This window comes from Heptranchias perlo, chromosome 16 (assembly GCF_035084215.1).
Source record: "Heptranchias perlo isolate sHepPer1 chromosome 16, sHepPer1.hap1, whole genome shotgun sequence".
Classification (NCBI taxonomy): Eukaryota; Metazoa; Chordata; class Chondrichthyes; order Hexanchiformes; family Hexanchidae; genus Heptranchias; species Heptranchias perlo.
Window position 1 is genome coordinate 45,020,572 of NC_090340.1, and position 22,348 is coordinate 45,042,919.

The 22,348-nt window shown below is 41.9% G+C and overlaps 1 protein-coding gene across 1 annotated transcript in view; it reads right to left on the bottom strand.

Annotated features, from left to right (window-relative positions):
- Nucleotides 1–22,348, bottom strand: part of LOC137333431 (polycystin-1-like protein 2) — a 119,269-nt gene that overhangs the window by 11,573 nt on the left and 85,348 nt on the right. Inside the window, exons 27-33 of the mRNA XM_067997581.1 lie at nt 19,630–19,726; nt 17,617–17,703; nt 13,817–14,002; nt 13,065–13,392; nt 11,182–11,315; nt 8,150–8,277; nt 2,251–2,411 (exon numbers count right to left, since the gene is read on the bottom strand). Of these exons, the coding sequence (XP_067853682.1) occupies nt 2,251–2,411; nt 8,150–8,277; nt 11,182–11,315; nt 13,065–13,392; nt 13,817–14,002; nt 17,617–17,703; nt 19,630–19,726 (1,121 nt within the window). The remainder of the gene's footprint in view (nt 1–2,250; nt 2,412–8,149; nt 8,278–11,181; nt 11,316–13,064; nt 13,393–13,816; nt 14,003–17,616; nt 17,704–19,629; nt 19,727–22,348) is intronic.

Consider the following 22,348-nt stretch of genomic DNA (forward strand, 5'->3'; position numbering starts at 1 on the left):
AAATATCAGAAATAATAGCTTGAAAAGAAAGAAAGAAAGAGCTCATATTTATATAGCAACTTTCACATTCTTCGGATGTCTTAAATTGCATCAAAGCCAATTAAGTAATTTTGAAATGTAGTTACTGTTGAAAAGAAAGAGAGGTTCTTACTCTCACAAAAAAAGTATTGGGTTAAATAAATGTCAGTAAATGTAACTAATACAGTAGAAGGTTATGCAGAAGTAAAATAATAATTCCACACCATTGTGCTTGTAAATTTAGCGTAGATCATGTTCGAACTGAAATGCCTTGCACAATTTCTTTATGAAGCAAATAACAAAAATCCTGCATGTAAATAAAATTATATTTATCAAGAGTTCACTTTCCAATGTTACCCATGGGCCCTATAACTGATGCATCATATTAAATTGATGCTAGTTAAGTTCATGAGGGAGAAAGAAATGGAAGGATATGCTGATAGGGTTAGATGAAGAAGGGTGGGAGGAGCATAAACACTGGCATAGACCAGTTGGGCCGAATTGCCTGTTTCTGTGCTGTTAATTCTATGTAAATAGCTGTCATAACTCGTGGTATTAACTGTAGCATAATGCAAAATACAAGGCATTAATTAAAAGACAACGACAAATCTATTAGATGGTTGGCATTTAGATAACTCTTTGGAAAAATGCTAGGCACATAAATTACTGCTCATATTCTGCAAAAAATCTATTAGTAATACTTTCCGAGGCTTTCTGGGGACTTTGGCTGATTAATGTGTAGCTACAGGAAAAAAGGGTATAAAAGTTTCTTACATTGCTTACGTGAATTGGAGCTTACGGTAAAGAAAGCAAAAATGGTTGCTGTGATGAGGAGCCAATACCATAGAAATGAATGGAAAATGGATAGTCCTAATCAGAAGTACTGCCATATTAAAGAAAGACAAGGCAGTGGAGGCCAAATCATTAGATGTATTCAAGAAGGAGACAGATATATTTCTTAATGCTAAAGGGATCAAGGGATATGGGGGAAAAAGCGGGAACAGGGTACTGAGTTAGACGATCAGCCATGATCATTTTGAATGGTGGAGCAGGCCCGAAGGCCGAATGGCCTACTCTTGCTCCTTTTTTCTATGTTTCTATGAAAGAAATAACTTGCATTTATACAGCCTCAGGACGTCGCAATGTGCTTTACAACTAATGAAGTACGTTTTGAAGTGTAGTCACTGTTGTTATGTAGGAAACGCGGTAGCCAATTTGTACACAGCAAGGTCCCACAAACAGCAATGTGATAATGATCAGATAATCTGTTTTTTTTAGTGATGTTGATTGAGGGATAAATATTGGTCAGGACACCAAGGAGAAGTCCCCGGTATTCTTCAAATAGTGCTATGGGATCTTTTACATCCACCTGGGAGGACATACGAAGCCTTGGTTTAATGTCTCATCCAAAAGAGGGCACCTCCGACAGTGCAGCACTCCCTGAAGTGTCAGTCTAGATTTTGTGCTCAAGTCTCTGGAGTGGGAATTGAACCCACAACCTCCTGACTCAGAAGGCAAGAGTATGACCACTGAGCCATGGCTAGCAGCTGTAGTCAGCCTCTCCCATTGTCTTAGCAAGATCTTCTACTAGTCTGGTTGACATATAAAGGAACGGTTTCTCAGGTACTTGGTAACAGACTTAAAAATAAGGGATTTAAAACGGGAGTATTTTGGAGTCAATTTCTAAGATGAATGGTGAATTTACTGTCCCATTGGTATCAGCCAGTAAACAGCCATTACCTGTAACACATTCTCCAGGCGGGGTTCAAAATGTTTTTATTTATTCAGGGTGAGTCGATGGTAATTACTTTCTGCTGCTTGCTGTAGATATTTACATTATGGAGTGGCATTAAAACCTTGCAGGAGGTTAAAACATTGCCTAAAGTACTATTTTAAAACAATTACTGGTCTTGTTCCCAGAGGAGCATGACTCCAGTTGTTACTTTCTTCTTCAGTCAGGAACACAATTTATCTTTTTGAAAACAATATATATCTAGGCATTTTGCCCTAGACCAGGTGTTTATACTCACTCCAGCCTCTGTTAGAGCTCAGGTGTAAAATGCTTCATCTCCGTCAGCAGTAAATTTAAATGCTTAAGACAATGGGTCATATCACCCATCAGAAAATAATTCTGGCACAGACCCAAGCAGTAAAATTTATGCTCACTGATTGGAATACAAAGCTCTCATCTTGTACAATAAGTGGGTTATTATAATTTATTAAACAACAAACCTGTCCCGATTTTGGAGGTAGTCCTCTATAACTCTAGTTCCAAGCGCTACTCGTTTTATATGCAGTCCAAATGCACTCCAGCTGCACAGGATAATGGCCATGTCAATCAGGTTCCATTTGTTCCAGAAGTACTTCAATCTCTTCTGTTTCAGGAGTTTTCCCTGTAAGAGGACACACCACATATAGTTTGAGTGAATTTGGACAGATCAGTGATAAATGTTTCTCTTCATAATCACAGTCTTGGGTTAAATTGCACTTCTGATTATTTTTTCATTTCTTTCTTTTAACATGCTATATTTCTAAATGTATCTAAATTCACTTGTTTTCTGCAGTTATAATTGATCTGTGCTTTATAACTGCAGGATTAATCTCACTATAATGGGCCAGAAATTGTTCATAAAGTAACGGTGAGCCTAACAACGCCCACCATTATTAATGGGCAAATGGAAGAGCAAGTACCGGCAACTGTACATTGGCAGTCAAACGCAGAAATCGGGAACTTGCTCTTCCTGATTCACCAGTGGTCTGAACGCTCCGCAGTTGACAGCTCGCTGACTGGATCACCATTGAGGAGCCTGAACTTGCTGCTGGAACATGGTAAGTAGCCACTAAAATAGACTGAAAAAGTCTGGGCTGCTCCGAACTGGCACCAGGAGCCTGTCCTGCCGCCGTGTTAATCTCGTGCATAATTAATGAAGCCAGGATACAGCCGGAAGGAGCTTTTTAGATATCAGAGAGTTGTTTAAAAAGTCTGAGAGCCGGGTGTCAGAATTTTCAAATGTGCAGTCTCATTCCTCCCAATTTTAATAGTTTTTGGACATTTAAAAAAGTTGATTTTAATTTAAAAATTTTACATTTTTATTTTTTTACTTTTTCATTCTGTCTGTTTTATCTCAATCTTTTAATCTTACCCTCTCCTTATTTCGCTTTCTCTATCTGATGTTATAGTCCATTTACTAATCTCATCTGACACTTCCTGGTTCTTAGTCTGCACGGTTTGTGAATGAGCTTCACGTCCTGGTTCCCACAACATGGCTTGCTTCTAGCTGATTGGTTGAGGGGAGAGCGCGATCCTTTCCGCCTCTCACAGCTCAGAGAAGTCTGGGAAAGACCCCTGCACTTCTTGCAGGTCTCAATTAAAGCAAGTTGACACCCAGAAGGCTGCAAAAGGTTTGTGGGTGAGTTGGTTACTTACCAGCAGCGGGCAATATGTGCTCACCATTCAGTGCAATTTCTGGCCCAATGACTTTACTCAAGAATGTGGCAAACCCTCTGATGGCTCAGCTAGTTAATAAAATGTTTAGCTAAACTATACTGAACCAGGTAGGTTCCAGGTTCAATCCCCATGCCTGTGCTGAAGTAGCTGATCTCAGTTGGGGCACTAATAGGAATGTTACAATTGGCCTCAATGTCCCTGGGTAGGGAGGAGAAAATTGGTCAGGATCCTGATTACTATCCAGTGGTCTCTACTGGAATTGTGCATGTGTCAACAGCAGGTGAGGACTGCATTGAGGACAACTTCACAATTAAGTAGCCTGTTGGCACTCACTGTCAAGGCTCACACATGAATAGTGGCCAAGAGGATGATTGGGACCACAGCCCAGCAAGGAACAAATGGTTTCAGGAGTGAATTGGGTGAGAAAAATGCAATTTTTTTAAAAAAAGGAATAGCAAATAGAAACTTTATTTTTTATTTAGTTAACCAGGATGAAAATATTCAAAACCACCTTATAAAATAGCTGTCCCTTCATTTTTAGAGATTATGAAGAACAGTGCTCCACCACTGGATATCATGCAGTATTTTACAATGTGGATTAGAGACATCCTGTGGTAGTAAAAGAGAACTGTATGCTTCAGCCCCAAAACTCCTGACTCACGGCCGTGGGCCTTAATACAAGGACTGTGAAATTAAGCTATATAATGAATATCTTGAATACTGTGTCTTATTTCATGGCCAAACAGTATAAGGCATGGTCTAATGCTAACTCTTCAATTTTAAATGAGGTGTGGTTCAAGTGATAACTAATGATAGCTGGACATTATTTTTATTTATCTGCAGTTAGTTCTCTTTGTATTGGGCTGCAGTGTTGTCTGTAAAACCCCAGTTTTATTACACCACTACTTCCATTGGAAGCAATTCTGTAATATGTGTTGGTTTCCTTGCTGCAAACTTGTCCTGTCTATAATATGTGATGGATTTAGCTATAACAGATAACTGTGCCTGTTCTGAAGTCACAAACATGATTCTCACTGAATTGTACATCCAAATCTCACATGTTAGTGCAAAGTTGCATTTATAGCTTTGTTGGCCTGTGCACGACCTTTCCCATTGTGGAAGGAGGGTCTCTACAGGCAATCAATACCAAAAACACATTTCTGGCCTGTCCTGTATGAATGGGTGGGAGTTGAGTCTGACTGTAGCTTGACTTAAAACAGCAGACTCAACCTTCTTGCCACTGGTGATTGCTATTTATATTTGTCTTCAGCAGCACCTAGTCATCAGAGGCATCAGACAAAATTCCCTTTCAGGACAGTCTCCGTGCCCGTGGTGGATTTGGTATCACTTTTCCTCCTTTAAGTGCTATCAGAGTCAATTCTGTAAAGTAGATAAAACTCAACATCCCCACAACTAAACTGTTATTTAATGTTTTCCCTTCATGCTTCCGCTTGTAATTCAGATTACTAAGACAGTGGGGTAGGTTTTAACTATCGGGTGGCCAACCGGCGGAGCACTGCCCGGCCAGCTGCCCAACTGTGCCGGTGGGAGGCCTGCTCCTTTTAGATGGGGGGGCCACATTCCCTTACTGTCAGCGGGCCATGGATGACATCAGACAACCCGGGTGGCAGCAATGTAGGGCTGGAGGGAGGCAATCGCACAGGGGGAGCCCGGGGTGGCAGCAGCCCACATTATTCTTGTGCAGCCTGGAGAAGCACTCCTGCACCTTCTGGCCCCACAAAAATAGCTCTAAAGTTGCTAATTTGGTCCTCCTTGTCTATACTGCCGGATAAAACTGGGTGGAACGTGCACAAGGCAGCTGTCTCCCAAAATGGCAATTGGGGTCCTGTGTACATGATTTGCATATTAAAAGGGCCTACTCCCTGAAACAGGTAGATGCTCTAGCTCCCCAGCGGTAGTCCCCTTTCAAGGTGGCCTTGGCTGGATTGGGAACGAAAACGGGGCGGTAAGTTTTTCCTTGCGATTTTCAGGGCACAAACCGCCCTGTTTCCGCCCGACAGAGCCAATGAAAATCTCCCCCAGAATGTCCACTACTACCCACTCTTATGATCTCCAATCGGTCTGTGGTCTCAGCTGTACAAACTCATCAGATGGAATCACTGTCGGGTAGATTGGCATCTACCCAACAATGTGGAAAATTGCCCAGGTATGTCCTGTCCACAAAAAGCAGGACAAATCCAATCTGGCCAATTACCGCCCCATCAGTCTACTCTCAATCATCAGCAAAGTGATGGAAGGTGTCGTTGACAGTGCTATCAAGTGGCACTTACTCACCAGTAACCTGCTCACCGATGCTCAGTTTGGGTTCCGCCAGGACCACTCGGCTCCAGACCTCATTACAGCCTTGATCCAAACATGGACAAAAGAGTTGAATTCCAGAGGTGAGGTAAGAGTGAGTGCCCTTGACATCAAGGCAGCATTTGACCAAGCATGGCACTAAAGAGCCCTAGTATATTGAAGTCAATGGGAATCAGGGGGAAAACTCTCCAGTGGCTGGAGTCATACCTAGCACAAAGGAAGATGGTAGTGGTTGTTGGAGGCCAATCATCTCAGCCCCAGGTCATTGCTGCAGGAGTTTCTCAGGGCAGTGTCCTAGGCTCAACCATCTTCAGCTGCTTCATCAATGACCTTGCCTCCATCATAAGGTCAGAAATGGGGATGTTCGCTGATGATTGCACAGTGTTCAGTTCCATTCGCAACCCCTCAGATAATGAAGCAGTCCGTGCCCGTAAGCAGCATGACCTGGACAACATCCAGGCTTGGACTGATAAGTGGCAAGTAACATTCGCGTCAGACAAGTGCCAGGCAATGACCATCTCCATTAAGAGAGAGTCTAACCACCTCTCCTTGACATTCAACAGCATTACCATCGCCGAATCCCCCACCATCAACATCCTGGGGGTCACCATTGACCAGAAACTTAACTGGACCAGCCACATAAATACTGTGGCTGCAAGAGCAGGTCAGAGGCTGGGTATTCTGCGGCGAGTGACTCACCTCCTGACTCCCCAAAGCCTTTCCACCATCTACAAGGCACAAGTCAGGAGTGTGATGGAACACTCACCACTTGCCTGGATGAATGCAGCTCCAACAAAACTCAAGAAGCTTGACACCATCCAGGACAAAGCAGCCCGCTTGATTGGTACCCCATCCACCACCCTAAACATTCACACCCTTCACCACCGGCAGACCGTGGCTGCAGTGTGTACCATCCACAGGATGCACTGCAACAACTCGCCAAGGCTTCTTCGACAGCACTCCCAAACCCGCGACCTCTACCACCTAGAAGGACGAGGGCAGCAGGCGCATGGGAACAACACCACCTGCACGTTCCCCTCCAAGTCACATACCATCCCGACTTGGAAATATATCGCCGTTCCTTCATCGTCGCTGGGTCAAAATCCTGGAACTCCCTACCTAACAGCACTGTGGGAGAACCTTCACCACATGGACTGCAGCGGTTCAAGTAGGCGGCTCACCACCACCTTCTTTCTCAAGGGCAATTAGGGGCGGGCAATAAATGCTGGCCTTGCCAGCGATGCCCACATCCCATGAACAAATTTTAAAAAAATACAGTCAGCACGAAATAAATGTATCTGTGAACAAACAAAGAATCCCAGTCTTTCAAACCTTTCCCTATTAATCGAATTATACATAATTTTTGATTCAAGAGTAAGACTAAGCTTTAATGCCCTGATTTAAGTACAAAGGTTTACCAATTACCTCGGGACAATAAATCTAGTTAATCCACTGCCAAATACCACATGAGTTTGCAACACATTGTACTGTCTAATCATCTCTGTTTAAATTTTTACTTTTGCATTGAATTGAATGAATGATTAAATAGGCTTTGCTATAACATTTGCCAACTGGTTACTTTAGATGTAGTTTATAGAAATCGCAATCCATGTTTATCATTTATTTATTCATGCAGCTACTTGTAGTAAGATCAGAGACTTACCTGCAGTGATATGCAGGTTCAACTTGAGGACCATCCCCCCTCCACCACCAAGATCCTGCCAATCACTATTTTGTAGTGATTGGCAGGATCTTGGCTTACTAACTAATCATTTATTTTTTAAAAAAAACAACAGCCCTGTTTTCAAATCAGAGAGGCCATGATTCCATCCAAAGAGCTGCTGGCACCTAACCCAGCTGGCTACAGTTGGCACAAGTGTCATTAATTCTCAGACAGAATGGTATTTGTGGAATGCTTTATCAAAACACGGCACTCCAGATTGATGTTGGTAGGAGATCAGTGTTAAACACATTGCCCACGGTAATGCTCCTGCTAACTCAATATAGGGCTGAATTATTTGCAGAAGCGAAGCCTGTAGACTAGGCCGCCCCATCCTACCAGGCGTGTGGAAGATGGATTTCCCTGGTGGTCATTATTGTCAGCAGATAACACACATTAAAAAATCAATTACTGATGAAAAGAAAAGGTGGGACACTATAAACTGGAAATTACACTACGTGATAATTTCATATAAACACATATCAAATTCCTTTGCCATTTTAATGGAGGTATTAGATAGGTTATAGCCTCAGGTAAAATAGCAGGCAAAGGAGTTTGATACAATAACATCCCACAGCACAATTTCCAGGATTATACTTCACATTCAATACAAAACCAATTTTCTAACTGCACTTTCCACCTACCTGCGCGACCATATAATAAATAACAATGAGCATGAAGACAATTTGCGCTCCAATGATGGAAGAATAATTCTGGTCCACATATTGGTACAGTCGGATGATCTCCATTTCCATATTGCCAAGGAAGACACCTGGAGAATGAAGTTTACAACTGTTGAGGATTTCCAACAACACTGAAGGTACGGCCAAGTGTTAGTGTACTGCTCATCAACGAAAATAAGGACTCAGTAACAAGTATTATAGCACTTCAACAAAGACTTTTGGGTCCATCCTTTTTATTATAGCTATTTCAAAAGACATTACAGATCACCTAAAATTCTGGACTTTCAAAGGCATAGGGCATAAGCCTTAGATCACAGGACATAAATCTCCCATTGTAAAACCTTGAATGATTTAGCTTTAAGATTCTAGTGGGTACAATTTATGTTGAAATGTTAAATTAATCTATAGTATTCTGCAGGCAACATTAAAATAAGGAGTAAGAAATATCAAAAGGTTGAATCAAAAGGAAGGCTCATAGAAAATTTACCAGTCTAGGGCTGCCACCCATCCAGCTTTTAACTGAACAGTCTGGGCCTTGTGTGGGCTCCCTATGGATTTCTAAAGGGTGAACATATGTGGCTTACAATGTGGAAGCATTAGATATTTAAGTTTTCAGTGAATTTTCATCATTAGAAAAAACAATCTGAACTTAAGACATGATCCTACTCTGTACCCCACTCTGGCCTGCCCATCTTTAGTTTTCATTTGAGAAAAATTGGCAACCTTACCATGACCTGGTGCATTGTTTGTTAGTAGCCAAAGGTGACTGACTATAAGACTTGGAAATAATGCAGAAATTCAGAACTCCAGGATAATACGGAAATAAACCTGTTGTTGACGTATGTGGTTCTCATGGTCCTGGTATGAGATAGATGACTGTACATTCAATGGTAGGCCTTGCATGTGAACCATTTTTACTATCTATTTTATTTATTGCTATATCTCATAATATAATTGCTAATAATTATTTACAGTCACTAAATTCCCATTTTATAGAGTCTCTTGTAATGGAGGCCGATTAATAAAACTATTGGGCAAGATTTTATCCTGGAGAAACGGTTGGGGTGGGGGGCATTAAAAATTGCAACAATTTCAAGCCTGCCCCAACCCGCCTCCTACACGCCCATTTCCAGTTTTCACGGGGGCGGGACGAAGGGCAGGCGACCAACCCACTCTCAGGAGGCAGGTTGGTCACTAAAACTTTTCATGGAGGTTGCAGGCCTCCATTTTTTCAGGTTTTGTGATTTTAGCCTCTGGAGCCTGGGATTACCGGCCTTTTCCTTCACGCCATGTGAAAGGAGGCGAGAAGGCCCTAAACTCCAAGTAAGTGCCTTTATGGCACAGCTTGTGGGCCCGGAGGAGCAGGAGTGCTTCCCCCAGGCCCAACAAGCCTACCTGCAGCATACCCCCCACCAATGATTGCGGCCCCCCCCACCAACGATGGCAACCCCCTCCCAACGATTGCAACCCCTCCCAACGATTGCGACCCCCGCCCCCAATGATCGTGACACCTGTGATGGCCCCCAATCCCGACCTCCCCCCTTGGTGACTGACCCCCGATCCCCCTCCCGATGACTCCCGATCCCCACCCCTGATGACTGACCCCCAATAACTGACCCCCCATGCCTGCCAATGCCCCCATGCCCACCAATGCCCCCCAATGCCCCCATGTCCCCCATGCCCACCAGTGCCCCCCCCACACCCCCATCCATCCAATCTAAGAACACTTACCTCTTCCTTGCTCTTCTCCCGTCCGACTGAGGTCAGCCTGTCAATCAGGCTGGGCTGTCGGGCGGGAAACTGTCAAAAAAAAATAAAAGACATCCTGACGTCAAAATCGTAAGGACATCTGGGAAACCCGTACTACCGGGTTTCCCGCACCACCCCCTTCCCGACTCTGGGCTAAAATTACGCCCATTGAGTCAGTGCCTTTGTGTGCTGTTTCTAGACCAGGCCCTGACTTACGTTGGGGCCTGGGGCACACCCCCGGAGTAAATTGACCAGGAGTACAGCAGGAGGGGGAGTGGAGGGGATAATTGGGCAGGACCCAGAAATGCAGTCTCCAGCTAGAAGAGGAGCTGTGGCCAGTTTTTGATTGGGCCTGGCATGAGTAGAGGTTCAATCCACCCAGTACAAGGCCCCTGATGGCATAAGGAGGTGGGGCTGGTGGTACAGCTTCCCCTTCTGGAATATCTATGGCTCCCACCTCCTTTACACCCAGCAAACTGGTTGCCAGAAAGAAACCAGCATCTATGTCATTGTTGGGGAAGAAGTGGGGTCCACCTAGGTATCCGGGCCCTTGTCATAACCTTGAAAACCCCAGAACTGACTCTGGCAATTTTTTTTGCTTGACCCTCTTGCAAAGGAGGCTGATCACTGAAATAGATGCACCTTTTGGACAAGGGCCTATTAACTTTTCTTTTCACCAGGAGAACTCCGCTGCTTTTTTCAAATAGTACCATGGGATCTTTTACATCCATCTGAGAGGGCAGGGCAGGGCTTAACGTCTCATCCAAAAGACGGTATTTCCAACAGTGCATCACTCCCTCAGTACCGCTCTGAAGTGCCAGCCTAGATTATGTGCTTATGTCTCTGAGTTGGGGCTTGAACCTTCTAACTCAGAGGCAAGAGTGCTACCGTTGAGTTACGGTATTAGTCAAGCAGAAGCGTTCATAGCTCTCTCTATATGTACAAGGCAATCAAAAAAATCACAGAATTACAAAATGTTTGTGAACCAGTCTCTAGAACCATGAACCTTCACTGTGAGTTTGATGAGTACATAGCATTACATAGAAATTAAAACACGCATACTGGCCGTTCAGACCAGTCTGTGTTGGCATTTATCCTCCACATGAGCAGTAGTCTTAATCATATGTGTAAATATTATATTCTCCCCTTTACTCAGATGTTGTTGGCCAATTCTTCTTCCATTCCCATTCTCTTAATTATAACTGCATATTATACAATAAAAGCAAAATCTGTTTGTCTCTTACCGATAGCTTTCATCTCCAACATCAGAGTGACTACACAAAACAGATTTACATTTGCGTTGTAGACTGTGAACTCTACAAAGATCGCTCTGGTGTACATATCTACCCAGCTGTTGTCCTTCAGATACTTAATAACACTGCAGGAAAAAGTACAAAACATTAACTATCCCATCTAAGTATTTGAGATGAATTGATGAAACATATATCCTAATGGCAAAACCTACAATTATGCATCAAAAAATAATCTGCAAGCCAAAATGATGACTGTGCCTCTTTAAAAAGGTAGTGGCCAGGAGTGAGCCAGTGAGGAGCAAGAAGCCATACAGCCAATCTGAGCCAGAATAGCAGTTGGGTTGACCCAGGAGAAGAAAAGCAGCCAAGGCTCTTGATTCTTATTTAGGGGTTCCCCACTGAAAAGTGCATGCCTGTGAGTGTTGGATGTGGACAGAATCAGGCTTGGCTACAACGTCATCCATGAATGAACAGCCTGCTAATGTTCACTGTCTAGTCTTATACATGAAAAATAGGTACTTGGGCAAGATACTGGAGGGTTGCAGGTACCATGGAACTATACCCCATCAAGAATCAGCAACTTCAGGGGAAAAAAAACATAAATGTATAAATGAACTTTCAAAACATGTTTGCTGAAGATATTTGCCCTCACAAAGGACTAATGATGAAAATGAGAACTCTTGAAACTGGGGAAAAGGTCATGAAATAGACTCAGATTAAGCCAAAAACAAAAAAGTTGTAAATGGGTTTATTAAAGCTAGGGAAGAGGAACATTGGAACATAGGAACAGCAGTCCTATGTTGCACACTGATTGAAGCCATTTTCTCCCTACTTTACATGATTCCAGCGTGCGTTATCTGCACTTGCGCTAACTCCTATACCTAGATGGCGTCTGGTGCACGTCATGCTGGAAATGTGCGTGCGCATCCAAGAAGCCATCTTGGATGTCGGAGAGGCCATGTAGCACCGAAACAACGGGCGCTACACGGCCCAATTTAGCACCCATTGAATCTTACAGCACAGAAGGAGGCCATTCAGCCCATCATGCCTGTGCCGGCGCTTGGAAAGAACTGTCTAATTTAGTCCCACACCCCAGATTTTTCCCTATAACCCTGCCAATTAATCCTCTTCAGGTACATGTCCAATTACCTTTTGAAAGTTCCTATGGTATCTGATTCCACCACCCTTTCAAGTAGTGCACTCCAGATCTTAACAACAAGAATCCAATATGTATCATTGTATTTGTTAATCCACAATGCAATCTCAGAAGAATTACATAAAACAGATGGCTTGTGCTCTGAAACTGAGCTGTAACATTTTCCAGAAAGTTTTGATTCATAGTGAAACAGCTATTTCTATTTTTTGCAACATAAGCCAAAATGCTACGGTATAAGTACACAGTTATTACACAAATACAATCTGGTTGCAATTATCTTATCTTTCCCAGAATTCACTACATGAAGAAGGAGCAAGGCTGTATCCCTTCTGGTTAAAAATTGAACTGTTACCAATGGTATTCCTGTACAGTGGAGGTGTAAATAGCTCAGAGCAATTAAAGGATTCTGTTTTGAGTAAACAGTGAAAGTAAAAAAGTTAATTTTTTTAGTTTAGATTCAAGCAAGGCATTCTGTAGGAGGCAAAATACAGTAAGTGTGATCTCACATTGGATCTTCATACTGGATAACGGTCAACATGAAAAAGGATTTGTGGGCTGTTATAGACTAAGGTTTGAAGATGCCACAGCAATGTGAGGTGACAATAAGGCAAACAGATTATTGCCAGAAGCTCGCAAATATAGTATTTCTTGTTCCAGTATTAATGTCCTAGACAAACAGAAAATATTTGTACTTTTTAAAAATTGAATTATTAATTACCTGGCTGCAATTTTGTTCTCTGTTCCTAAGTCAGCCACATATCCGCCTCCTTGATAAACAGCGAGCTTTCCCCAAACTGGATATCCATTTAGCTGTGACTCACTCTGATATTGCCAGGTGGAGCCCAGCCACGAGGAGTCAGTATTTACACTCAGATTCCTTTTAGATCCAAAGTCCGACATATCTTCATCACCGTAGGAGTAAGGAGCACGGCATTCCTTAATGCTATCTACCAATCTTGTTGGCACAGGGCAAGGAGCTGGTTTCACTCTCACCTGACGAATACGAGGACTTCCAACCAGCTTTGAATTCCCATCAGTTATAAATCCTGGTTAAAAAGTACACAGTGATTTTCAGATCAGTCCTAACTTTTACTTACACTTGTTATATGGTAATCAGTGACTGGATAGTCAATGAATATGAAATGTTCCCTTGTACTATCATTATATTTTTCAGACCCTTAAGCTGCCATTCTGAGATGTGCAGGGTATTTATTAAAGTAATGTATTCACCACAAAATAGAAATATTGGTGGGCACATTGAAAGTTATTAGAACCAATACACTCTTATCAAATGTTTTCAAATTATTCAACAAATAAAGAAACAATGAAAGTCTGTGTAGCAGGCAATCCTGGAGCTCAAATTTGCAGACTTCTGATTGGGAGTCCAATGGTGGGAAAGCAAAAATGTTCAGTTTGCGATATGTTTAACATGGATTCAACTATTTTCTTTCAATATTATCATAGAATTACCTTTATAAGGTCCATACAGGTTGGGTAATAAGATTTCATCAGCCCAGATGTAAAAGTTATTGATGGTCATAGAACCATTGAACTTCTTGGTAAAACTATCATTGAGGGCTTTGTTTAAATAAAATGAATGAGGACTTCGCTCTCCATAAGCAATTATTGACAATGAAACCAGAAATCCCACATGGGCTAAAATAAAGAAGAAAAGTATATGAGAACTCAAGGAAGCTAATGTTATCTTTCTTTACCATATTGATCATACTGATATAAAAGTCACACTGTTACTTTTATATCAGTGGCTGGCTGGAAAAGTACTGCTTTACTTGGGCATGAGCCACATCCCTGGTTCACAAATTACAAAATACGATTTATCCATTGAATCTTATGGTAAACAATGAGTGAAAGAGTGACGCAAAAGTGATAAAAGTAGCAACAGTTTGGCCAAAATGTAAAAAGATTCAACCTTCAATTACCCAGTATCACATTTGAAAGAGTGACATTCTAACCACTTCTATAACACTTATCTTTAAGGTTTGGTACTTCGATTATGGGAATAATATTCACAGGGTTTACACAGTTCTAATTTATAAGAATTCATCAATCTATACATTTATAAAATAAAAATATAATTGTATCTCTACGTGTAATTGTCTCTGCTTTTTTGTCTAAATTGTCACTTTCTCTGCCATTCCAACGGTCTTCAACTCTGTCTCTCTTTTTCTCTCCCTTTATGCCTTTCACATTTTTGTTGATGCCTCTGCCTCATGTTCTCATTCTTTCTTTCTCTCTCTTTCTGTAAGTCTTTGCTTCACTATGTATCCTCTTCCATATGTTTCCCATTCTCTCTGTATGCCACTCACACACTTTAGCTTGATCAGTTGGTAGCACGCTAAGAACGCTGTAGGTTAAAGTTCCATCACAGATGTGAGCATATCTAAATCTGACACTTCAGTGCAGTACTAAGGGAATTCTGCGTTGTTGGAGGTGCTATCTTTCAGATGAGGTGTTAAAATGAGGCTTGTTCAGGTGTACATAAAAGATCACATAACATTTAAAGAAAAGCAGCAAGTTCTTCCAGTGTCCTGCCCAACATTCTTCCCCCATCTATTACCAAAACAAATAAACTGGTCATTCATTCATTTGCATTTTGTGTGACCTTGTTGTATGCAAGTTGACTGCCATGTTTGCCTAAATAACAAAAATGACTGCATTTCAAAAATAATCCATTCATTGTAAAGTACTTTAGCCAAAGAACTACAAGTTCGTTCCTATCCTTCTTTGGACATATTTTCATTCAGCAAAGTTCAGCTACAAATACTTAATGAATATGTGTAACATTCCTCCATACAATATTTTGAAGCACACATTAATCTGACAACCATCTCTCTATCCACATGGCCACATTTCCCTTAATCCCATGTGCCATTATCTTTCCCATAAATTTCTTATGTAGTACCATTTCATAAAGCAACAGTAATGAAGAAAATAATAGCACTAAAGAGTGACAAATCCCCAGGATCAGATGGTTTCCATCCCAGGATTTTAAAGGAAGTTGGTGAGCACATTGCAGATGCCCTAACTATAATCTTTCAAAGTTCTCTAGATTCAGGAACTGTCCCTCTAGATTGGAAAATTGCACATGTCACTCCGCTTTTTAAGAAAGGAGAGAGAGGGAAACCAGAGAATTATAGACCAGTTAGCCTAACATTTGTTGTGGGGAAATTGCTGCAGTCTATAATTAAGGATAGGGTGACTGAACACCTCGGGAATTTTCAGTTAATCAGAGAGAGCCAGCATGGATTTGTGAAAGGTAGGTCGTGCCTGACAAACCTGATTGAATTTTTTGAAGAGGTGACTAAAGTAGTGGACAGGGGAATGTGAATGGAAGTTATTTATATGGACTTCCAGAAGGCATTTGATAAGGTCCCACATAAGAGACTGTTAGCTAAGTTAGAAGCCCACGGAATCGAGGGGAAAGTACGGACTTGGTTAGGAAATTGGCTGAGCGAAAGGCGACAGAGAGTAGGGATAATGGGTAAGTATTCACATCGGCAGGATGTGACTAGTGGAGTCCCGCAGGGATCTGTCTTGTGGCCTCAATTATTCACAATATTTATTAACGACTTAGATGAAGGCATAGAAAGTCTCATATCTAAGTTTGCCGATGACACAAAGATTGGTGGCATTGTAAGCAGTGTAGATGAAAACATAAAATTACAAAGGGATATTGATAGATTAGGTGAATGGGCAAAACTGTGGCAAATAGAATTTAATGGAGACAAATGTGAGGTCATCCACTTTGGATCAAAAAAGGATAGAACAGGGTACTTTCCAAATGGTAAAAAGTTAAAAACAGTGGATGTCCAAAGGGACTTAGGGGTTCAGGTACATAGATCATTGAAATGTCATGAACAGGTGCAGAAAATAATCAAGAAGGCTAATGGAATGCTGGCCTTTATATCTAGAGGACTGGAGTACAAGGGGGCAGAAGTTATGCTGCAGCTATACAAAACCCTGGTTAGACCGCACCTGGAGTACTGTGAGCAGTTCTGGGCACCGCACCTTCGGAAGGACATATTGGCCTTGGAGGGAGTGCAGCGTAGGTTTACTAGAATGATACCCAGACTTCAAGGGTTAAGTTACGAGGTGACATTACACAAATTGGGGTTGTATTCTCTAGAGTTTAGAAGGTTAAGGGGTGATCTGATCAAAGTTTATAAGGTATTAAGGGGAACAGATAGGGTGGATAGAGAGAAACTATTTCCGCTGGTTGGGGATTTTAGGAGTAGGGGGCACAGCCTAAAAATTAGAGCCAGACCTTTCAGGAATGAGATTAGAAAACATTTCTACACACAAAGGGTGGTAGAAGTTTGGAACTCTCTTCAGCAAATGGCAATTGATACTAGCTCAATTGCTAAATTTAAATGTGAGAGAGATAGGTTTTTGGCAACCAAAGGTATTAAGGGATATGGGCCAAAGGCAGGTATATGGAGTTAGATCACAGATCAGCCATGATCTTATCAAATGGCGGAGCAGGCACGAGGGGCTGAATGGCCTACTCCTGTTCCTATGTTCCTATGTTCCTATTTCAAATGCTTTTTAAAACATTTATCTAAACCATCTATCCTCTGTTATTTCTTCAAAGAATTCCATGAGGTTGACCAAGCATGATCTCCCTTTTAGAAATCTGTGGTTTTGATTGATTCATGTTTCTCCAAGTGTTTAGTAATTCCATCCTATATTCTGTTGTGGCTCAATGATAGCACTCTTGCCGTGGAGTCAGAAGGTTGTGGGTTCAAGTCCCACTCCAGAGATTTGAGCATGTAATCCAGGGTGACACTCTAGTTCAGTACTGAGAAAGTGCTGCACTATCAGAGGTGCAGTCTTTCAGATGAGATGTTAAACTTGGTCTGCCTTCTCAGGTGGACGTAAAAGATCCCAGGGTGTTATTTCGCAGAAGAGCAAGGGAATTCTCCCCCGTGTCCTAGCCAGTATTTATCTCTCAACCAACATCACCACAACAGATTATCTGGTCAGTGTCACATTGCTGTTTGTGGGATCTTGCTGTGCACAAATTGGCTGCAGCATTTCCTACATTCCTCTGGACGTTGTGAAAGGCACTATATAAATGCAAGTCTTTCTTTCATATTATTGACTCTACTAATTTATCAACAATTCAAGACTAACTGGCCTATAATTCCCAGTTTATCTCTGTCTCCTTTTTGCCTTTAATCCTTTGGTGCAATTTTACTTCCAAAGAATTTTGGAAAATTATAGCTATGCATAAAAATATATTTACATACCAATTACATCTTTGATGAAACTGTACATTTTCTTTTCTTTGACGCGCAGTGCTTTCATTTCCTCCACATTTTTCAGTGATGGTGGTTCTTTTCGTTCGGTAGGGAATCACCATATCAGGATGTTCATCTAATAAAACACTTTGCATGTAAGTGGGTTGAAAAGTCGCTCATGATAAATGTTTCAAAGTGAGACTAAGATGTAGGCACAGACGTAAATGTGATATTCATACTTGTTCGTACTCATGCTAATACCTTTTGCGTGCTTGGAATGTGTACCTGACAATTTGTTTTCCACCACCCAACATATAGATTATTTTGTGAACCAGCATCTTCAAAGCTGCCGCATTTTGGAACCATATTTTCCTCTTTTTTTGAGAATAAAAGCTTATTTGCCTTTACTTTGAAGAATTTAATAAACCCAAATCAAAATAGTGGGTGCATGTGATTTTTTTCACAGCCTCCCTGTTGAGCCAGAGCTTCATTGTGCACTGCTCTGTAGTGAGTTCCATGTAGCTTTGTCTATGGGGGTGAGCCTTCTGTCTGGGCCAGTTTTTCAGTGAGCGGTGCAGCTCCCGTACCTCTGCACTCCTCGGTCGCCCTCTAATGTTGGAAAACCCCAATCTGCTGATCACTAATACCATCACCTTGTATATCCACCATTTGTGCCTAATAGGTATTGACATTTCCAAATTAAAGGTAATAAATCCAGAGATAAATCAAACGTGCCAGTGTAATCGTGTCAGGAGATTAAAACCATACAATTATCAGTTGAAAGTCTTCATTATATTACACTGACATTTCCATGTGTACATTATTCTGATACAGACTATGAGTTGCATAATTCATATTAAATTTTAATCAATGGAAAAGAATTATCTAGATGACACCTTCTGATCAGATGGTCACAATGAAATAAATCCTGAGGATTTCAGTGGGACTCTGTTTGAAACTACAAATGATGTAATGATGTAACTGTAGGTAAAAACCTTTTTCTGTTTGTAGATACTTCAAACAAATGCTGACATCAAAGGGGTCATTTGTATCAACATTTAGGACAATCCATTGGAATTGCACAATAGTTTTCAATTCTCACCTATTCGAAATATGTCATTTTCTTCACTTCCGTGCTTTGATATTTCTCAATATTTTTGATACAGAAAACATTTAACTCAGATTCAGAAAATTTGGTGATGTATTCATAAATGTTAGTGATTAAGTAACATACAATTAACTGAACAGCCCTCCTCCCACTAAGGTAATCGAGTGCAACTTCTGCCCACTGTGATCCATCTTCTTGGGCCAGGGCTCATTGCCCTTGCACAGTGTGCTCCATTCGGGATCTCCGCTACAAGAGGAAGCTCACTGCTAATGAGGAAAATGCAGATGGTGTTTCAGCAGGGCACCTACTGCATCAATGGAAGAGAGGAGCCCATTTAACGGCGGGGCAGAGAAGCCCCGAAGATCAGAAGACTAAATTTCTTTTGAGGTCTCAGACTGAGTTTTGGGGCTTGAGAAGAGGAAGAGGTGCCTACTGTTGGGCCCTCTCCCTCAAAAAGGGGCATCAGGGGGCCTTCTACCGTCGCCCCAGGGATTGCCAACACCCCTCTCCTGGCGTTCCCCGGTGCCAGCAGCAGAACGCTGGGAAATTAGCGGGGTTGCGGATTTCTGCGTTCCTGCCATCACTTGCAGGGCAGTAAAGGTATAGTCGGCAGCCTTCCCCTCCGGCACAGGGGAAGGAGAATCCAGATTGGGGTAGGGGTGTAAAGGTAGGCCTCCCTATCCAATTTTCCTTGACTATCCTGTACTATACGCAATATGGCAGAGGGATAGTCAACCCTTAGACTGACAATAGTGTTACGATGGAGTCCTGCATATGGAACAGCTAAGTTGGTAGTTTGTGCTAATACTGGAAGCATTCCCACTGTATCACACATATTACCATTCAATACTAATAAATACTTGCACCGTTAACACCTTATTCAATGCCTGTAACCTTGTCTTATATAGACTTACGTGCAGTAGACTGTAAGTCTTCACTGTAGCCTTCATCATTTTCATTTCTCTCGATTTTTTTGATAATAAGAGCAACAAAGGCAGCAACAAGTAAAACCTTAAAGGAAAGGCAATCAACACTGGTTAGTTACAATGTTCTTTAAATGATTGAAACTGATTGTGATAGATTTAATTGAATCCTTGATTTTGAACTACTGAAGTTGCAAATTCCAACATTATAAAGTCTAAAGGGTAGAATTTCATGCCCCCCAGAAGGCCACATTTTTCTGGGCTGTCCTGTGTTGGGTCATCCAATCAGCAAACTTACAGGAAAATGAGGCAAGACACCAGGAACATCCCTTCCCTTCTCAGATCGACTGCTTCAGATGGGCCTGCATCTACTGCAGAAGTAGGACCAGTTCCGCCCAACTCCTAGGAATGCCCCAGAAATCCTGGAACAACATAAAAAGGGGCAGTGACCCAGAAAAACAGGTCTATCCCCTTTTCTTCTGACCTTTGAGCTCAGAGAAATGGGCATTGCTGTTCAGTTTTGGACTTGACAAAAGGTGGCAATCCTAATATGAATAGTGTGGAATTGTAAGTGTCAGTGTCTCCCTGGATATCCTGTGCTCTGCCAATCATAGTGCTTCTCACATTTCTGAAATGACAAACGAGATAGAGAGTAAGATGATGCAGCGAAAGGGGGCGTATGACAGATGTCAGGTTGATAGTACAAGTGAGAACCAGGCTGAATATAGAAAGTACAGAGGATAAGTGAAAAAGGAAATAAGAGGGGCAAAGAGAGAGTATAAGAATAGACTGGCGGCTAACATAAAAGGGAATCCAAAAGTCTTCTATAGGCATATAAATAGTAAACAAATAGTAAGAGGAGGGGTGGGGCCAATTAGGGATCAAATAGGAGATCTATGCATGGAGGCAGAGGGCATGGCTGAGGTACTAAATGGATACTGTGCATCTGTCTTTACCAAGTAAAAGGATGGTGCCAAAATCACAGTAAAAGAGGAGGTAGTTGAGATACTGGATGGGCCAAAATTTGATAAAGAGGAGGTACTAGAAAGGCTGGCTGTAGTTAAGGAACATAAGTCACCCGGCCAGCAACATGGGATGCATCCCAGGTTGCTGAGGGAAGTAAGGGTGGAAATTGCAGCGGTGCTGGCAAAAATCTTCAAATCCTCCTTCGATATGGGGGTGAAGCCAGAGAACTGGAGAATTGCAAGTGTTACATCTTTGTTCAAAAAATGGTGTAAGGATAAACCCAGCAACTATTGGCCAGTCAGTTTAACCTCGGTGATGGGGAAGTTTTTGGAAATGATAATCCGGGACAAAATTAATAGTCACTTGGACAAGTGTGGATTAATTAAGGAAAGCCAGCACGGATTTGCTAAACGCAAATCATGTTTAACTCACTTGATTGATCTTTTTGATGAGGTAACAGAGAGGGTTGATGAGGGCAATGCGGTTGATGTGTATACGGACTTTCAAAAGGCGTTTGATAAAGTGCCACATAATAGGCTTGTCAGCAAAATTGAAGCCCATGGAATAAAAGGGCAGCGGCAGCATGGATACGAAATTGGCTAAGTGACAGGAAACGGAGAGTAGTGGTGAACGGTTGTTTATCGGATTGGAGGGAAGTGTACAGTGGTGTTCCCCAGGGGTCGGTACTAGGAACACTGCTTTTTTTGATATATATTAATGACTTGGACTTGGGTGCACAGGGCACAATTTCAAAATTTGCACATGACACAAAACTTGGAAGTATAGTAAACAGTGAGGAGGATAATAATAGACTTCAAGAGGACATAGACAGGCTGGTGGAATGGGTGGACACTTGGCAGATGAAATTTAATACAGAGAAGTGGGAAGTGATACATTTTGGCAGGAAGAACGAGGAGAGGCAATATAAACTAAATGGTACAATTCTAAAGGGGGTGCAGGAACAGAGAGACCTAGGGTATGTGTGCACAAATCTTTGAAGGTGGCAGGATAGGTTGAGGAACAGTTAACAAAGCATACGGGATCCTGGGCTTTATAAATAGAGGCATGGAATACAAAAGCAAGAAGTTATGTTGAACCTTTATAAAACACTGGTCCGGCCACAACTGGAGTATTGTGTCCAATTCTGGGCACCGCACTTTAGGAAGAATGTGAAGGCCTTAGAAAGGGTGCAGAAAATATTTACTGGAATGGTTCCAGGGATGAGGGACTTCAGTTATATGGATAGACTGGAGAAGCTGGGGTTGTTCTCCTTAGAGCAGAGAAGGTTAAGAGGAGATTTGATAGAAGTGTTCAAAATCATGAAGAGTTTAGATAAAGTAGATAAAGTAAATAAAGTGAAACCGTTCCCATTGGCGGAAGGGTCGAGAACCAGAGGACACAGATTTAAGGTGAACCAAAAAGAATCAAAGGCGACATGAGGAAAAGCTTTTTTACACAGCGAGTAGTTATGATCTGGAACGTGCTGCCTGAAAGGGTGGTGGAAGCAGATTCAATTGTGGTTTTCAAAAAGGAACTGGATAAATACTTAAAGGGAAAAAATTTGCAGTGCAATTGGGAAAAAGCGGGGGAATGGGATTAACTGGATTGCTCTTTCGAAGAGCTGGCAAGGGCTCAATGGGCCGAATGGCCTCTTTCTGTGCTGCAATCATTCTATGATTCTATATGCACAGGGAGCATATTCTAACTCCATTTACCAGCTGACCTCAAGTGAATTGGGTGAGGT